This window comes from Anas platyrhynchos, chromosome 1, assembly GCF_047663525.1.
Source record: "Anas platyrhynchos isolate ZD024472 breed Pekin duck chromosome 1, IASCAAS_PekinDuck_T2T, whole genome shotgun sequence".
In the NCBI taxonomy this organism is placed as follows: domain Eukaryota; kingdom Metazoa; phylum Chordata; class Aves; order Anseriformes; family Anatidae; genus Anas; species Anas platyrhynchos.
In genome coordinates, this window is record NC_092587.1 from 77,042,150 (window position 1) to 77,060,921 (window position 18,772).

At 37.4% G+C, this 18,772-nt stretch overlaps 1 protein-coding gene across 21 annotated transcripts in view; it reads right to left on the reverse strand.

The window, feature by feature from the left end:
- Window positions 1-18,772, reverse strand: part of SOX5 (SRY-box transcription factor 5) — a 645,179-nt gene that overhangs the window by 245,780 nt on the left and 380,627 nt on the right. For 18 of the 21 annotated variants that reach the window (XM_072042398.1, XM_072042388.1, XM_072042411.1 and 15 more), the window contains one exon: window positions 13,437-13,668. In XM_072042398.1, coding sequence (XP_071898499.1) covers window positions 13,437-13,667 — 231 coding nt within the window. In that variant the 5' untranslated portion in view covers window position 13,668. The remainder of the gene's footprint in view (window positions 1-13,436; window positions 13,669-18,772) is intronic. The other 3 variants (XM_072042406.1, XM_072042409.1, XM_072042414.1) reach the window with 1 other exon arrangement.

Here is an 18,772-nt window from a genome sequence, read left to right on the forward strand (position 1 = left end):
AAGGCCCAATTAACACATAGCTGTTGTCACCTTGATGTTAAAAGCCTCTCCCTTCCCCCCTTCTTCTTTCTTTTTGTCTTTAATGTTACAACCTAACCCAAAACCGCCTCAGGGTCCTACAGGGGAAAAATAAATAAAATAAAAAAAAAAAAAAATAAAGAGAGAGGGAAGGAGACAGACAGGGGGAGAGGGAGAGAAAGTGGGGAGGGGAGGCAGAAGGAGAGGGAGAGAGAGTCTTAAATACCATCTCTCCTCTAGGCAGCAATTTCCACAGATGAAGAGGTCACCACTGTTTAACAGTGTGCTGCCACGTTAATTTAGTATGACAAGATAAAGCAGTAATCTCTGCTCGAAGAGGCTGTAAACCGCCTGCTATCCAGGGACATGCTCGAGTCGATTTGCACTGTATATCACTTTATACAATTGCCGTGACAAAGCCCCCTGAGTTGCCGCATGTAAATCTGCCTCCCTGCCTCCCCACTCCCCTGCCAGTCAGGCCGCCCTAAGCTGCGCCAACCTCAACGCTACCGTTGTGCGCCGGCAGGCCCAGTAGCCCCCTCCCCCAGGAGGAGATGTTTAGGACTTTGATAATCCATTGATCCCACTTCCATATCGGCTTGTATTTTTCAATCTGTCGTGTTAAGTTGTCAGAGAGGGCGATTAAACCGATGTTTCATGTTCCGAGATTTGCGTTCCTGGGAATGATAGTTTTCAGAGCCTTTCTTGCTAGGTTCTGCTTAAAGATTATCCCTAAGAAAGCTGATGTGAATATTATTACTGGCATAAACCTGGTAATAAAACCATAAAGTGTTTTAGGTAAAGACATTTTAGAGATATTCAGGGTTATAAACATAAGAGTTTAAAGCTGGATAGAATTTGGAGTGCTTAGAAAGAAAGAAAGAAAGAAAGAAAGAAAGAAAGAAAGAAAGAAAGAAAGAAAGAAAGAAAGAAAGAAAGAAAGAAAGAAAGAAAGAAAGAAAGAAAGAAAGAAAGAAAGAGAAAAACACCCTGTCAGACTCTGGAGTTTTCTCAGCATGAAGTAAAACAACATATGTAAAAGGGAAAAGGGAACTTGCATGTCTGTGTAAAATAAATATAATTACAGAATCAGGGAGGAGGGCACAGGAGAACACCGACCTGTGCTGTGCAGTTAGGCAGGATGCAGAAGACGATGGAGCACATGCAGCATGGTCAGCATGCTCCTTCGAATGAAACCCAGCACCAGCTATCTACAGCAGACACCTACAGGAGCTGCCCATGTCTCCAGCAGCCTGCACAGCTGAAAACATGCCGTGCTTGTTGGGGAAATAGGATGAATTTTTTGCAATATGTTGCAACTCTCGTATGCCATACTGCACCTCTAGAACATGCAAGTTTTAAATTATGTCTCCTCTCTATTTCACATTTAATTTGTGTCATTTTCCCATGGCCCGCAGGCATGATACAAGTTACAGCACACAATATATCAAATACGGTGCCAAAATGTGAAACTGTGCACATGTATATATACCCACTTTCCGGATTAAACATACAAGAGGACGCAAATAGAATTAAGGCAAGCAAGCAGACAGGTTTCTACAAAACAAGACTAAGACTTAACTATGGTTTCTTATTCAATATATTGCTAGGTGTACCTACTAAGCTTATGGATGGCATTCGGACTTACCAGTACTGCTATAAAAATGTCTGAACGGCTAAATCAAGTCTTTAGACACAACAGGTTAGATACACTATGTTCTCTTCTCTGAATTAAATTTAAAAATAAAATTTGACATTCATTTCAGCTCATAGCGAGAATGATAAATACTTTATTAAGCACATAAATTTATGATAGTGATTGAGAAGTAATTTACTAAATTTAAAATGAGGAATACCACTGGAATCAATGCCATTTTTCAATGTTGAGAAAATCTTCAAAATAGCCTGCTTAAAGGCGTTCTTCTGTTCTCTGATTCATGTTGTTAACCAACACATTTTAAACAGTAAATTTAAATGTAAAATTTATTATTTGAACTTAACATTGCTTGCTGGATATGCAACTAAAGGTTTGTCAGTAAAGCATTTCCAATCCTTAAAACACCACTAAATATCATCAGCAGTGGTTAAAAAAGAAGTTCGCTAGAATATTCACAAAATAAATAAATAAATAAAATAAAATAAAAGATGAGTCTGAACATGGTTAGTTCTACAAAAATATAAAATAATATTTACACAGGAATGTGTGTTATTTCTTTAACTCCACCATGTACTGTGAATGTACCTAATTTTAGCCTCAAATTAGACATCTAGTCTAAACTAGTCATCAAGGCTCCCTCTATAGTCAATAGACGAGCACTTTCAGAGGGTAATTCATCTTTCTTGTCTTAGATGCTTATTTTAAGATTGGAAAGGTTGTTCTAGTAAGGTGGTTATCTTTTTCCATAAACTGTGAAGAGAGCCCAGACACCTAACTTTTATGTGTCTATGACCTGAACCCCAATCTCATATGGCTGTCATGAGTCTCCATGAGTCTGGAAACACTATTAGGCCATAGAACATGGACCATGTTAATGAACGGAACATGGATGAAAGATATGTTCAATTTCCATTGTACCATCACATAAATTAAGGCACAGACAAGATAAGTGAATTGCCAGCAATAAAAATCAACAACCGGGAAGCTGGGAATACAGTCCAATTTCATCAAGTGAACTAAAAACTTATAATTTTTGATAATATTTATAAAATCACAAGTATGAATACCAAAAACTGTATGTGGCATTTTACATAGCAAAATAAAAATATACATGTATGTGCTAAATATGAAAGCGAGATTTCAGTTAAATTAGTTTATCCACATGGAAAACTAGTGAACTCACTGTGGCTCTGTGTCAATATATTACCCAATACTCATGTTGACAACTTCAAAAGTGAAGCTATAGTCTCTGCCCAAAAGCTAAGTTTACACTGGCCACAAGCAAACAGGAAAAGAACATCATCTACCACAGATGTATTCTTTGTGATTCTGTGAATCACTCTATTTTAAGTTCTGTTTGTAGATGTATAAGGTAGTGAAAATTATTTTCAAATAGAATTTATCAAATTGTTTTTAAAAAAAATTGAACTTATACATGGAATTATTGTGAATGATCGATCTGTTCTCCCTCACACTCTACCTGCATTGCTGTCTATGTCAAAAGAATATAAGCTTAATAATAAAACAGTATTTGCAGATTCTAGCCTAACACTTGTAAGGAATACCATGGACTGACACTCTGACATGAGACAGATGCAGGACACAAACTCAAAAGAGATGAGCTCTTTGAGCTCTGAGATGCAGAATGTTTGATATTCCCAGAAGATCTAAGCTCTGTATAACAAATTCTTATTTACAAAGAAGTAAATTTTCTTGCCAGGCAATTACCTCTCACTCAGAGCTTTTCTGGTTGAAGTTATCTCTGACTAAAGATGTCTCAACTACAGGTATCAACAGCTAAGTTTATCACCCTAAGCTCCAGTTGCAACCTCTGAGGAAAAATAGGCAGTCTCAGGGTGTGATTTTTCTGACCTGCTTAGAAGGTATGTTAGGACAAAAAAAATCCCTCTCTGCTATTCCCTATTTACTTCTATTGACCATAAAATTAAGCCTAAAGTTACTAGCTTACACCTAGACATGCACTTTGTAAACATTTAGTCTATTCAGGCCTCACCCATAAATCCTCAGCCTAAATAGTGACACTGTGATTGACATGACATTGCATTGTGTTAGTGACGACCTTAACTCTAACTTCCTTACCATATAAGAGAAAACCAAAATGTTCTCTTAGTGCTCCAAGAGACCTATAGTCAACAGAAATTTACTATTGAGACTGCTGTCAGACAAAGAACAAACAACCTCCTCCCCCCAACTGAAAACTCTCCCCCCAAAAAGTCCTATATCCACTTTGTATAAGGGTATATGGCTATTTTCTAGAGACCCAAAGAGCCTAGGAAGCTGGATACTAAGCTCAGAGAATGCTATTGCCTTTGAATCCAGAAAGATCCAAACCTGAGCAGCTTTTCTGATTACAACAGCAGCAGGTTAAAATGGAAAGAATTATGAGAAAGAAGGAAGCTTCGCTTACAGTTTCAGAGATGAAACCCTCACTTTAAATTCAATCTGAAAATCAACACAGAAGGCCTGAAGCACAGATATTTTGTATTATTTGTGGCTAGCAATATTAATAAGCAATGCAAGCTTCCACTTCTGATATGACTTAGTGTATAGATACATGCAATCTATCAGAGTAATTCAGACTTGAGATGTCAGAAAGATTTTACCTTTTGCTGTAATATTTCTTATTTTGTGTCATCAAACTCCAATCCTACAAAAAGCTATGTGAAGAAGGAGTTATAGTTGGTGACCTCTCCTTCCCTCCCTCTTGCTACCATCAGCATTAGGTTCCAATCAAATAGATCATTTTGCAGGAACAGGGTCATAAGCTAAGCATTCGGGGGCAGGAATGTTTCTTTTTTCTGTCTCTATAAAAATAAATCATGCTTTGGGCACAATATAAATAAAGATAATAACAGTCTGATGTTAGATTTTATTGGTCTATGTTTTGGACAATCTATATAATTTGCCTGTTGCCTGTACAAACTACAAAAAGTTAATCTTTATAGCCCCTTTTTTTCCCCTTGGTGTGGACTCAATTTAAAAGCATAAAAAAGGATGCTGAAGCAGACTATTTCCATACATAATGACAGTATTGTTTACGGTGCTCTGGCAAACATTATCCTTAATTAAACTGGGCACAATCTCCACTCAGTTATGTCTATTGTTTTATCTAGTGATGCTAAATTCACAGGATTCATTGAGTTTACTTCTCCTCCGCAAAAGGCAAAAATGCCTTATCTGGTCAGCCAACTGTACATGAACTGGAAAAAGAAACAAAAGAATTTAACAGTGTTAAAGTGGATTTGTAAATGGAACTGGCCAAACTATCCAGGCAAGCTTGCTACACTAAACATAAAGGATTATTTTTACTGAAGAAAGGTTGTTTCCTCCATTTAATTATCTTGAAACACTTTGGAACGTTGGTTTAATAACACTGCTGCATGTCCATCTTTGCTTAGGGAGGTTTCTGCACATGTCTTAGGAGGTAACCTAAGATGTAGATGTCCATACTTAAGCAAACCCATGTTGAAATTTGTAGTCCCCATTTTTCCACAGGTTCTTCCCCAGCCATGAACCTCCAGAGAAAATTAATAAACCCACTAAATCCAAGATGATAGTGGAAAAGAAGGTGATATTTCACTGATATACTCAAAACAAGAGCAAGTTGTTAGCTCCATGAAATAAAAAACACTATGATTGGATGACATGACACTTTAAATGCTAGCAACTGCCTGAAGTCACATTTTCATTACCACTCCAACCATCATCATTTCTGGTGAATCTGCAAAAGCGTTGCAATGGCAAGAAAGAAGAGAAAGATGGCTGACTAATCCAACTTAATTTGTATAACCTGAAAAGACATACCTAAGAGACAAGGCAAAGAACATGACAGAGCTTTTCACTCAGCCATTAAAAAGGATAGAAAAGAAATAAATACTTCAAAATGTCACGGCAGTGGGTAACATCCCAACTATAAACACAAATATTTGATAGTTTAGAGAAGAGGACATAAAACATGATTGTATTTAGTGTAGCAGAAGTTTCTGGCACTTCTAGGAGTCAGAGCTGATAATCAGAGACATTCCTTGCAACCCTGAAAATCAAGAAACCATGACCAATGCTTCACAATGCATTTCAGTTTTGGTATATTTCCACTGAAAGTAGAGCTGCATATCAAAAACCAACCATAGTTTATTGACATTCTGTCCAAGTTAACAGCACAATACTTTATTTTACTGTGCAATGTCTTCATATGAGGTGTTTACTAAAAGGCTTTAGAATGGATTAAATAATAAAAATGACCACATTAAATAATGACTACAAGCAGAGGAAGAAAACTTGTAATGGATAAAAAGGTTTTCAGAGGACAACTGCAAGAAGATAAAAAGTGATACAGTAAGTGTTCATATATGGAAGGAAGTAGAGAAGGCGGCTTTCTCACCTGCAGTGAAAAGAAAGAGAGAAAGCCACACCAGCTGCCAGGAAGAAGCAAGGTAGATATGAAAAGCATATGGAGCAGACAGAAAGCACAAGGGGAAAATGTTCTGGAAGTTCTAAAATGAAGAGGCAGCTACCGAAGCAAAAATGAGTCAAGGTGGTATGTAGAAGTAGAACTACACAGGGTGCAAAATACAACCAACTTAGATTTCAATGTGCCTTTCATCATGTGTTAGATAAGGGCACGAAAACCTGGTGTGCTGCTCTCTATTCTGATAGTAGTTACACTGCCAGCCCAAAGCCATAAACTTCCTAGCAGTGCAGAAGCTTGGCCAAAGGAGATAAATCCATCAGTTGAAATGAAGACTATGAGAACTAACTACATTTTTGTTGCCTTCTTTTTCCAGAACCATGGAGAACTGGGTGTTTTATTGGCATCAGAGTCTCTGGCTCACTGCAATACTGTAAAGATTTATTATCACCAGAAAAAAAAAAAAAAGAAAAAAAAAAAAGAAAGAAAGAACTGCAGAATAAATTCAGGTATAGTGAAAGAAGTGATGGACCTAGACTGTAGAAACTATAGAAAGTCCACAGCTGTTGTCTGAGTAGGATGCAGATACCACAGATGCTACCAAGGTTATGTCACCGCTAGGGACTGATCGTTGAAAGCAAAAGCTGTATCAAGAAGTAGGAATACTTAAACGTAGTCTCTTTACTTTGTTGCTATAAACCAATCTTGCAGTCTTACTGAGGCTTTCTCTGCACCCTCAACTTCATCTTCAGCTGGTAGCTTAATGTGGAATGAAGCCACTGTGTCCACTGTTGAAGTCCTGGAGCTGACTACTTTCCCTAGAAAGATGACCAAGTTTTTTTTTTTTTCATTTAAGGCTTAAGTATTTTTTTTACAAGTGCACTTGATAGCTCTTTTCTCTTCATCTTTAGAGAGACCATCTGGTTCAAATATTCCTAAGGATTGTGGGTTTTATGCATTTACCTATCTTTTTTTCCTGTGCAATTTTTCAGCTATTCACTTGAATTAGATTTTGCTAGTATTTATGTAAGAAGCTTAAATGAAGATATTTTCCAGTATGAAGTCAATGAATTGATTCCTAGGCATATAATCACTTGCAAACAATGGATATATACAGTTCCCAGCACTTCTATAAAACAAAGGTGTTTACTTTTCTGTTGATTATTTTCTGCTTAACTGCATTCAAATGAATCCATTAAAAACGTGACTGCTTCACAGTAAGATGATCTTGAGCAAAAACAAACAACTGCTGTTTCCACTTCTCTTCATGGCCTTTAAAAACTACAGTCATCTGCACCCTGTATTTCAGGCAATTTATAAATGATAAGTCTGGTCTTGATTTGTTCACTTATTGTTTTAAGTGCAGTTCTAACTCTCCTGCTCAAGAAAAAAAAAAAAAAAGAAAGTTTTGCTACTTCGTTACTTATTTATTGTCCCCTAACCAACCTTTGAACCTTTCCAAGACTGATGAGAACACCAACAGTCCATCTCAAACTTCATTCAGTCTTCCTGCCCATTTATTTCAGCTGGACTAAGATATCTATATCTATTGTCAATTACCAGGGCCACTAGTAAGTGAAATTCACTGTATTCATAGAGTATTCATAGAGAACCAGCCAAGGGAACTTCCATAAACTGACATACTGCTCCTGAATCGTGCTATGGCTTTAATTCTCTGCATCATCTGAAGGATGTAAATATTTTATTTGGTTTACCTACCCCATATAGGACTTATGCGACAAGTAATTTGGAAGTAATTGTTAAACACTACAGGCAATACGTAGAAACACAAATGCGACAAGATTGGAGAGAATATAAATCACGACAATGAGGACGGGCAGGTTATACTATATTAAATGAAAGATATATTGTCAGGCATATACCAGAGTTGTCAAAACTTTTTCTTGCTCTGTCACACCTGGTTCTCAAGGGTTGTGCCCAGTTCTCTAGGTTAAGGACTAAATAATGCAATATGCAACTTCTATGGCTATTTGATGGGTCCTGGATGATCTTCTTTATTTGTTCCCTTTCCTAATAACCAGCACAGACATTCCCTGCAACAGTGCAAGTGTAAAGATTGAAAAGATCAAATTCTGATGCAAGCCTGAAATTATATCTGTGGAAACTGCTTTCATGTGCTACTCTTGTGATGACATTTATAACACAATGTTTGTAACAATGCAATTTCATCATCTTATAAATATCAATTTACCATTAAGAAAGGGAGGAAAGAATATTAAAAAAAAAAAAAGGCAAATGCAAACTTTCCACAATTTCTGATTTGTTTTAATTGAAATAGTCTTGTTCTGATAAACCTGTCTATCTCTTACAAAAACAACAGTTTATAGTTTAAACTGTGAAATTGTGTGTGTGCATGTGTGTGTGTTGTAATTATGGTGCCTGCTAACAATTTCATACTGCCACATTGCACATATGGCTTCCAAGCTAGCTTTATCTGAATCTTTGTGAATCTATTCTCCGTGCTATTAAACTGAGCACATTCCACATCGTTCAAAAGTAATTACACTTTTGTCTAGAGTGTAGGAGACTGCTCTCCCCAAACAATGAAATTCTCATTATTAGAGCTGGCACAATAACAGCACTGGTGTTCACAACACTGCGCATTGTACCATCACAATAACTTATCCTAAGCTTGATGCACAAAGGTACGCTGGAAATTAAAATTTCTCTAAAACCAGTGGTGTTTTTTTTTTTTTTTTAGCTCAGTATAATTAGAGTTCTATTTGACTTTTTAAAAAGCTACATACATTCAGATTTCCATTCTCTTCACAACTTCTGAATAGCAGCTAAGTGTTCTAGCCACATGTTGTTCTGATCCAACACTATTCACAAGCTGACAACCCCAGACCAACAGGTGAAGTGCAGGCCAGGACACACTCAAAAACAAAATTCAAATGCAGCATTAAGCAACCTTTTGTTTGGGACAAGTGGAGGAAAAGCACAGGACAATGTGTCAGTAAGCTCTTTAAGCAATATTCTTAACATGATCAAAATGTCTTAATATTTCTCCCAACTTCCAGCGGAGTAACTTCATCCACCACAGAAATGCAGCATTTGTTAGTGTAAAGCAATAAAGCTATTTCACTGTAGTACTTCATATCAATTCAGAGCACAGCTGGAAATTAATCCTAAATCCCACTGAAAGTGCAGGACAAACGTGGGCTAGCAAATGCAGTCATGCAGTATGTAAGGTTTGCGTAGTGTCACAATTACACTTTTACCAATTTGATTTTTGGTCAGAACTATTGTCTTTTCAATCTCATCCAGCATTTGAATGATATTATACTTTTATGAAAAACGGTCAAATTTGACCTCAGTATATAACGTTCATAGTATACTTTAATCAATGCTTTTAGCAAAGAAATCTCTTACGTTCAGAAATTAGCATATAGGCACTGCTGGTGACATCAGTAGTCCTGAGAGATGGCAAAAACACAAAGCATTAAGCAACGTGGTAGGGCAGACAGTCAGAAATAAACAAAATAAACTCTCAGAAGTCAGATGGGCTAACAGCTATCTTTACTATCCAAACACTGCAGCCTTAACACATTTAATCAGAAAAGGTATTGACTGATACTGTAATCCTCAAGTATTTCCCTGATAAGCTCAGGGCCTGCTACGAGCATTCTAGGGGCACCCTGATAAACATTGTAGGGCAAATGATTTGTCTTCTGAGCCTTTGGTTTAAGTCTGATAATTTATTGTTTCTGTTCTTACTATTGTAAGAGCTTTCCTAGCTAAAATAAGCATCTAGTTTCTCCTATCAAGAGGAAGAAAGAATGGGATACAGCTGCCCCTGCCGTTCACAGAAGTACAGTTGAGGTTGGAAGGGAACTATGGAGCTCATCTTATCCAACTTCCCAGCTCAAGCAAGGCCACCTAGAGCCAGCTGCCCAGGACCATGTCTGGACAGCTTCTGAACATCTCCAAGGACGGAGAAACCACAACCTTTCTGAGCAACCTGCCCCAGTGCTCAGTTACCCTTACTGCAAAAAAAAGGTTTCCTGATGCTCAGAGGGGACTGTCTGTGTTTGTTTGTACCTACCGCACAAACCTCTCCCTGGCTGCAGTTCTGGCATCTTCCATCTTTCTATGCAAAGATGGAGGATGTGGTTTCACAGCTTTTTGCCAATTTGATAAGGTTTGAAGACTTCTTCCTTGAAAATTCTTCCTTCTTTTATAAAAACTTATTCAGCAACTCAAACCTGTGTTTCTAAGCTGGCAGTCAAAGGCAGGAGTTGTTACAACTTGGTAAATTACAACAGGCTAAATTTTGGAAAGTCTAAGTTGGGCAAACTTGAGTTATGACTCTTACAATCAGCTCTTTATCTTTAGGATCCTAGGATGTCCCACCTGAAAGGGCATATAAAACGAAGCACAGGTGGAAGTAACCTATGAAACAGAGGGTCAATTGACAGCTAGAAAAGTGAGGCCAAGAAATTGATTCTCAAGGTTGAAATTGTTTTCCAAAGTGTTCCTTCAAGACAGTGCTGAGGCAGAATATGAGAAGACAAGGATGGTTGTGATGACAAGAGGAATTCAGCTAAGCAGCCTAGCAATGAAATGAAGCTTTGTAATTACACATCTTTTCCAGATTCCTTGGTTGTGGTTTTCATCTGCTGAGATTGTTCCCCATGCAAACGGGTGTTGTACATGCAGCTAACACAGAAAGGTCTCTGTGGATCTATATACCATGTCTACCTAGAAATCCCTCAGGAGAAGAGACTTAGCCAACAATCTGCAGAAAGCAGTATGGCTGAGAGGGGTTCAGCAGTGATGTGCTGCATGATTTCAGACTGGCTGTTATGTCTGACGGGGTCTTATTGGACATTGGGGAGATCTGTAAAGGTGTACCCTTCTAAGGACAGCATGTGGTTACAAAATGAGAACTCCATAGTCACTTGCAGACTCAGTCAGTAGGTGTAGTAGTACAGCTGACAAGCTATTAAGAAGTGTGAAGCACACTGCTGGAGCTTTATCAATAAAACTGTATTGGACTGCACTGTGCAGTGGTGTGTGCACATGCACACACACCTGGGTTTGCTTCCCAGAGACAGTAAAATAGCACAGAATATCAGATCAAACAGCATTAAAACAACCTCTGTGCTGCTGTGAAGGTGAGAATATTCGTTGGGAATGACTTTTGCAACTGCTAATCACACAAACTGAAGTCATCTAAAAGCTATCCAACGACAAGGTTCAGCCACTTCCTTCTTATGAGATATACATACCACAATGGCCAAGGGAGGGATTATGTATATTTTAACTAATTTGTACCAATCACAACCTTGTTTCTGGAGACACAGAGACTACATCCTTTCTGACTTACCTATGTAATAATGCTTTACTAAACGCTTCTCTTTAAAACAGAAATACTACAAAAATGTCATATCTGTATAAACTGGCAATTTTCTTAAGTATGCATGAAGACAAAAGCAGTCCCTACAACCCTGAACAGTGCTTCAAATGGCCCTACAATATCTCACTGCTATGGCAAAACTGTCTAAAATATGCAATAATACAGTATCTTGTATTATGAAGCGAAATAATACACTGTTTTCACATCACATTAAACATATCCTTCATAACAGGAAGTCACACTAGATGATCAGCTAAACTTCTTGATCTCAAAAATTATAAATGAATAGAAAAGCTGGTTAGAATCAGTTAAACAGCAGTTAAATGTTTCAGTGAGGTCTAACTAGAATATGCCTGCTGGGCTCCTTAGCAGGCAATGAGTTTTTACTTCATTAGAGTCTACACTGCTGGAGTCATCACAAGTTTTTCCTATTGACTTAAGCGTTGACAGGAACAGTCTCTTAACTTTAACACACTCTCTTAAAATAGGCCTAAATACAGCAAAGCTCATACACCAGTTATATATTCTAACATCCCATTGGCTGATACTGAATATTTAAAAATTACATATCCACAACATGTATGATAAAGGATCAGAAGGAAGCAAGTCAGGGAAAAAAAAAAAAAAAGACATTTCTGTCCATGAGTAATTTTCCCAATGATGCTCTTTATTCACTAGAAGTTGCAATAACACAAAATAAAACAAAATTTGATATTCTGAAACACTGTTTGAACTTAAGCATTAAACTAAAAAGGAAGAAAAAATGGATTGGGTCAGTGAATTATTTTGTTAAGGAGAGCAGCTTCAGTGAATACCCTGTGGCTTGGTCCTATGAGAAATAATAATCCCTGAGGCTTTTTACATAGGGCTTGTTACATATGCGTAATGAGCTGTAAGGGCTTAAATACCACTATGGAGCTGTTGCAGGCTTTTATGAGAACACACCATCACTTATTTGGCGATGCCTTGTTAAAAGCCTTCAAATATGCAGGTCCATTCATTATCTTCACTTAAAGTGAAATTGTCAGTGCCCTTGTCAAAGTAGGGGACTAAGAGAAAAGTTGCAGTCAATTGGGAAACGGGCAAGAGCTGTGTACATGTTCTCACACAGACAGCTTTGTCGAGGTGCCTAAGTCCTGAGGTTTCAATGCCTTTCCCTGCACCTTTCAACCTTTATAAAAACGTATCACAGTACTCTACATTAAGGGTCAAAACATGTCACCTCACAATAGTGACACTACATTACTAGTTAGGAATGCGGCATTGCGTTCTCATCCTTTTTGTTTGTTGGCTTTTACATAAAGCCAGGTCTGGACTTCCAGAGGGCTGCTAAACATCTAAACGTGGTGACTGAAGTGCACAGTCATTTGTAAAGTGCACAAAAAGGTGGTTAATTCATATGTGAAACAGTGGTAGGCTGATTTAATAGTGTAAACATAGTAAATTTCCTTATATGCGTGGCATGTAAAACAGACACCAGACATAACCCCAAGTTTCTTTCTTTCTTCTCTCTCTCTCTCTCGCTTTTTTTTTTTTTTTTTTTTTTACCCTTTATACAGACTTCCGTGCCTTACTATTGCATAAACCTGGCATTGGGGTGATATTTCAGACAACATGCCAAACATGACTCTCACTTACAGTGTTCCAAAACCATTTACTGTTTGCTGAACACACACACTTCAAATTCACATTGATGTAGCTAAAAAATTTTAGCACCCCAAATGCCAGCAGGCAAAGGTGAGGAAAAGTGGAGTTTGCACTCCTAGGGATTTGGCATTTGTAGCGGAAGGTAGACAGTCCAGCTAGGTCAGAGCTTTCACATTATTGTAGCATGTTCTGTACGTGTAACTCTGCATTGTATACTCCATAAGGTACAGATCTGGATGCCAAACTACTGTAGAGGCAGAATTCAAAGAATGGATGTAAGCACAATAGACCATTAGCAAACCTACCATTGTGTTGTGCTGAGAAGTGGGAGTCCTATGGCCACAGTTCTCTTGCGTCAGCAGAGAAACTGGCTGAAATTCCTCAGAGTGAGGCTTGTTGGGAAAACTCACATGCAAGGGAAGGTGAAAGGCTGGGAGCCCGTCACTCTCCTCTTCTCCCACTTTCTGTCTGCTTGTCACCATGGCTACCTCTCCATCTGCTTCCCCATACGGAGAGGCTGGTCGCTTGGAAGACATCCTGGAAGGAACAAAAGAGGAGAAAATAATGAAACCTCCAAATAAATCCTTAATGCCGTCATTGTGTGGTTAGGGGCCATTGTAACAGAAATGCCTTTTTTGTGCTGGCAGAGAGCAGGAAACCATCCAAATACCACTGCAAAGCATACACAATTGGGAACAATGGCCAAGCAGGTAGCAACAGAACAGTGGCTTGTTTGTTGTGAGAATAATACACTAATATAGCACTCTCTTGTATTCTGGCTTCTTAAACATGAAAATTCACCTAAGAAGACTATATAATGAAATGCAATTCCTTTAAAAAAATACCCATCTGGTTTTACATTTGCAAGAGACTGTAAGAAGATAGAATGTCTCCCGATACAAGCTATTGTCAACTTAGCTTTAAAGGAATAACCATCTGCGTGTATTTAACCATAACTGATAAAATAATAAAATAATAACATAAAAACAAAACAAAACAAAATAAAATAAAACAAAACAAAAATTAAGTTAAACAAAACAAAACAAATAAAAAGGTTGCTGTCAAGTCAAAATGTCTGTGTATATAAAACTTCATCCATGCAAACGATAGTGTGTTACAGTCGCATTGAGAGATTCTTTTCAGGTTCACAGATCTGTAATAATTAAGCAGTTAAACCTTTGCTCATCAATAATCTAAGCTTTTTGAAAACACAAATTCGGGGTTCTACTAAGTGAATCATGACTTCTTGTCAAGATATCCTAAACTTTCTACCTATAGCCAGATCAGAAAAATATACATATAAACCTAACTCGCATCTCTGTATAAAAAAGTATACGAAGGGAAGATACATACAGCACACACCATAAAAAACACTCACAAATCCTGACTCAAAATTCAGGCTCACTTCCCCAATTTCTTGATATTGTCTTCTAACATTATTTTGATAATGTGTGTGCATCACCACCTTTCAGGAAGGCTTAGAGGATCTTTATGTCTTTGGAAGTTTTCATCTAAACCAGGCATTACTGAAAACCTTACAAGTCATTGTGAACCCAGAACACTTCCTGCGTGGTCCTCAAAACAGAGGAGTCCAGTGGAGTATTAAAATGCAAGTGACTTCTGGGATTAATTACAGCAACATTGTTCACAAAAATCAGGGTATGCGCACGGATGGCATAATGGGCCACTGTGCTAAGCTGGGGCATCTGTAATACAGAGTGGAATGAAAAGTAACAAATCCTACAGACAAAGTCAAAAGAAGAAAAGAAAGAAAAATGAGAAATATTTAATGGAATAGAAGTTATGAACAAGGAAACTGAAGGCTATTGTACATAAAAGTTGAAAAGACAGGCTGAAGTAATACTGTTCCTCCTCAAAAATCTAGCATTTATGATTCTAATTACCCCATTTTGATTTTCCACTTCACAGTTAAAGGACTGCATTTCAAAAGCCCAGCAGTCTCTTGAACCATGTGTGGGGCTGCTGTGAGGTGGAGCATGTCCATACGATTTGGCATATTGAGCACGAAATGGTTCTTAGCAGCAGTCAACTGGGTCTGAAAACAAACAGTGACTTTAAACAGCCCTTTGTTAGGACTTATTTTGTTTCTAATGATCTCATTTTGCGCTTTACCTTCTGAGCCAAGTTAGATTATATTAAAAAAAAAAAAAAAAAAAAAAACACAGATAAAAAAAATCCCTACCAGAGCCTATACTCAGCTGCACATCGCCTGTTCTTCTGAACACCACCTATTGCCTGTACATAGAGAAGCAATCTGTATTTTCTATTAATGTTTGACTTAGCCCAACAGACTAACACTTCATACATCCTACCTGAATTCTGTCTTCTAGGCTTTCCCACCTACGTGTCTGCACAGAAGCATATGTATAAAGACAGAGATCACCAGATAGACTCTTACTGGCAGTTTTCTACAAGCCCACTGAATTCAGCATTTTACAGCTATGTTTGATGTGACAGATCCCAAGCTTTTCTTCTGCAGAAAACATGCAAGTCCTTCCCAAAGTTAATGTGAATTATTCATATTTTGCATTGCAGTGCACCAAGATACAAATTTTCTGTTGATTTTGAGTGTAACATTTTGGTTACTCTTTTCAACACTGCCTTAATAGGCGCTTGGCTTTTCATAAAATCTCTCTGACAATCAACACTAAGTGGTTGTCTGAGTTTTGGCAAACAAAAAGGGAAGGATACAAAATCATTACTCAATTATTGCACAGTAATGTTCTATATTTTAGGATATTTATATTTTTGATAAGATGACTAAAAATATTGTAAATCATCTACAGAATTTTCCACTGCAATTTGACAATATAACATAGAGAAAGGAGACCCTCCTTTGTACTGAAGGTTTGTTTTATATACTCTATACTGAAGTTGTGTGAAAATCTCCTACTGATATTAAACCAGAACAACCATGGGTTCTACCACACCGCTTCACAAGGACAGTTTGACTACCACACTGAAGTGAAACTCTTCTGCTAACTTTATAATGCATATACGGTTTCCACTGGAGTAAGGTGCTACAGGTCATCAACACCTTCTGCTTATCACCTGTTCCCAACAGGGATGACATCACTTTTACAGGGAATTTATAAAAATAGGCAAAGAAGGCAGTAGAGGAGACTACCTCTATGCATGAGGAAAAACAGACAGTTACTGAGAACTACAAATCCTATGGGTTGGACTGTAGGCCAGAGAGAAAACTAGTAAAGGAAGCAGCAGCTTCTTCCTTCCTCACACAGCTCTTTTAAGACCCAGTTTAAATTACAAGCCGTGTACCCATCTACCATAATATTAGAAGACTGAGAAACTGCTAATGTGGCTAAGAAGGCAAAGGCAAAGTTACTGATCTAATCTGCAGTAGTCTCCTAAGTGACTAGGACACTCAAAGAAACAGTGGCACAGCACAGGGTAAGGGTCACACAACACAGGCAACAACTGCAGTTTGTCTTCTAAGTAGTTCTGCCCACAGCCAGCCTGAGTTAGGCATAATCTGTCCTTTCAGACATCTCATCACCAACTCTAACATCAAACAAACATTACAGTTTCACAGAAATTACTGCTTACAAACAGCTAGGAAATTTCAACAAGAAAATGCCAGATTTCTTTTTTTTTTTTTTAATAAATAAATAAATAATCCTTATCTACTTCAACTGGAAATGTCTTCCAAAAGGACAGTAAATACTGTCTACAGCAGCAAAGGATCAAATCACGGATAGCTTCACAAGCATAAGACAATATGATACTGGGTAAATTCATTCACAGCTGGTCTTTCCATTATTTCTACAGCTTTATTGGTCTTTATCGGTCCCTCTTCTGAATTTGAAATGCTCCCACAGTCCGTATCCTTGTATTCTGCTCTTTTTGTACCTCCTCATTTTCCTACTGAGCAGATACCAGGTATTAACAGGGAAATAGGTAAATTCTGAGTAACAACGTTATCTGAAACTGAGCACTTTTAAACAGATCTAGGTCTAATTATTTAGTTATTAACAAAAGACTGGGATGATACCATCTTAATAAAGGCATGCAAATACCCTGGACCTGCCCTCATGGATAACACAACAGTTTACAACTTACATGGCTTAAAGGTCTTTTCTTCAAACTGGTTGAAACACGGAAAGCTTTTCAATTATACCACTCTAAAGAAGTGTGTAATTACAATGAAACAGTAAATGCTGTTTTCCCCAAACATCAATGACTTATGGATAGGATAAAAAAAATAAAATAAAAACCAAGATATAACTTTCAGAAAAGCAGGAACACGGTGGACCAGAAACTGCATCTAAAAGGGCATCTCTGAAGATGGAGTTGGCACTTAAGACTTGCAGCAAGAGTTAAATTTTGAATGAATTGAATTTTGAAAATAATTTCTATTGAAAATAAATACAATACCTAAATATTAATTTTTTAGACAACCTAAATCAGCAACATTCAGATGCAGTGGGAAGCAGGCAGAACTCAGCCCAATGAAAAGACACATCTGAGTTATAAACCATAGGTCCATACTTGATTTTTATCATGGGTTAGGATGGAACTGAAGACTTAGATCCAGTGATGAATTCGAATACAAACCTATTTCTTGTAAAGGGATTCTTTTTTTCTGTCTTCAGAAACACTTGTTATTATGCAGAATTTTGTTATTTTTTGTAAAATAAATGCTTTTTCTGGTAGCAAAAATGTTTCCTTTTTTTTTTTTTTTTTTTTTTTTTTGGGAGGGGGGTCAGAGAAATAAAATCTCACTCTTCTAACACGCCCTTATCCCACAAATTCTTGGTGTGATTCATCTTAAAATAGAATGTTCTCCACATATTTCTTTACTCCTTTTCAATTTACAGCTGACTCTTTGTAGGCTTAAACTGATACTCTGTGCCTATTGATCTCAGTGTTTTCAGATTGACTTCAGCATGGCTGGATTTTCCCACTGGAGAGGAAGAGATGCACTGCATCCACATGAATTGTTTCCTTGTGCCATGTACAAGTAATGGATCCACCCAAATAATTTCAGGCAACCAAATAACATCAGTGGTTTTTTTTTTTCTTTTCCTTGAGTTCAGTGACTCAAAAAGCAATCTTTCCACAGGTCTATTTCTTTATTACTATTTCTAACAGAACCTCATTTAAGTGTCCCCGCTATATTTGTTCATTTTCATTCATTTGATACATAGTTGTTCACCCCAAGTAAATCTAAAAGAGTATCCAGTATTCAAGGAGATAGTGCCCTCTAGCACACAACCAGCATCCATCCCAATTTGATTGCTCATGCCATAAAATTTCATAAATTTTATGTCATAAAACTCTAATCTTGTTACATTAAGCAAAATACCTCAGAAACATTTCAGATACCCACAAAAGCTTTAGGAGAAATGGCTTATCCATGTCTTCAAAAGTGACAAACACAGATGTGTCAGGAGAAAAAGATATGAGGCCATAAATCTTAACTTGTTGGGAGTTAATTAAGGGATTCATCAATCATTGCACAGCTAACACCATACATATACAGGCAAAATCCCGTCAGCTGCCACAACCTACAGCAATCTACAGGTTAAAAACTCCCAAAGTCCCTCTGTTCTGACTATTTATAAATGACTTTGTATAATCTAGCATTAAGACCTGTAAT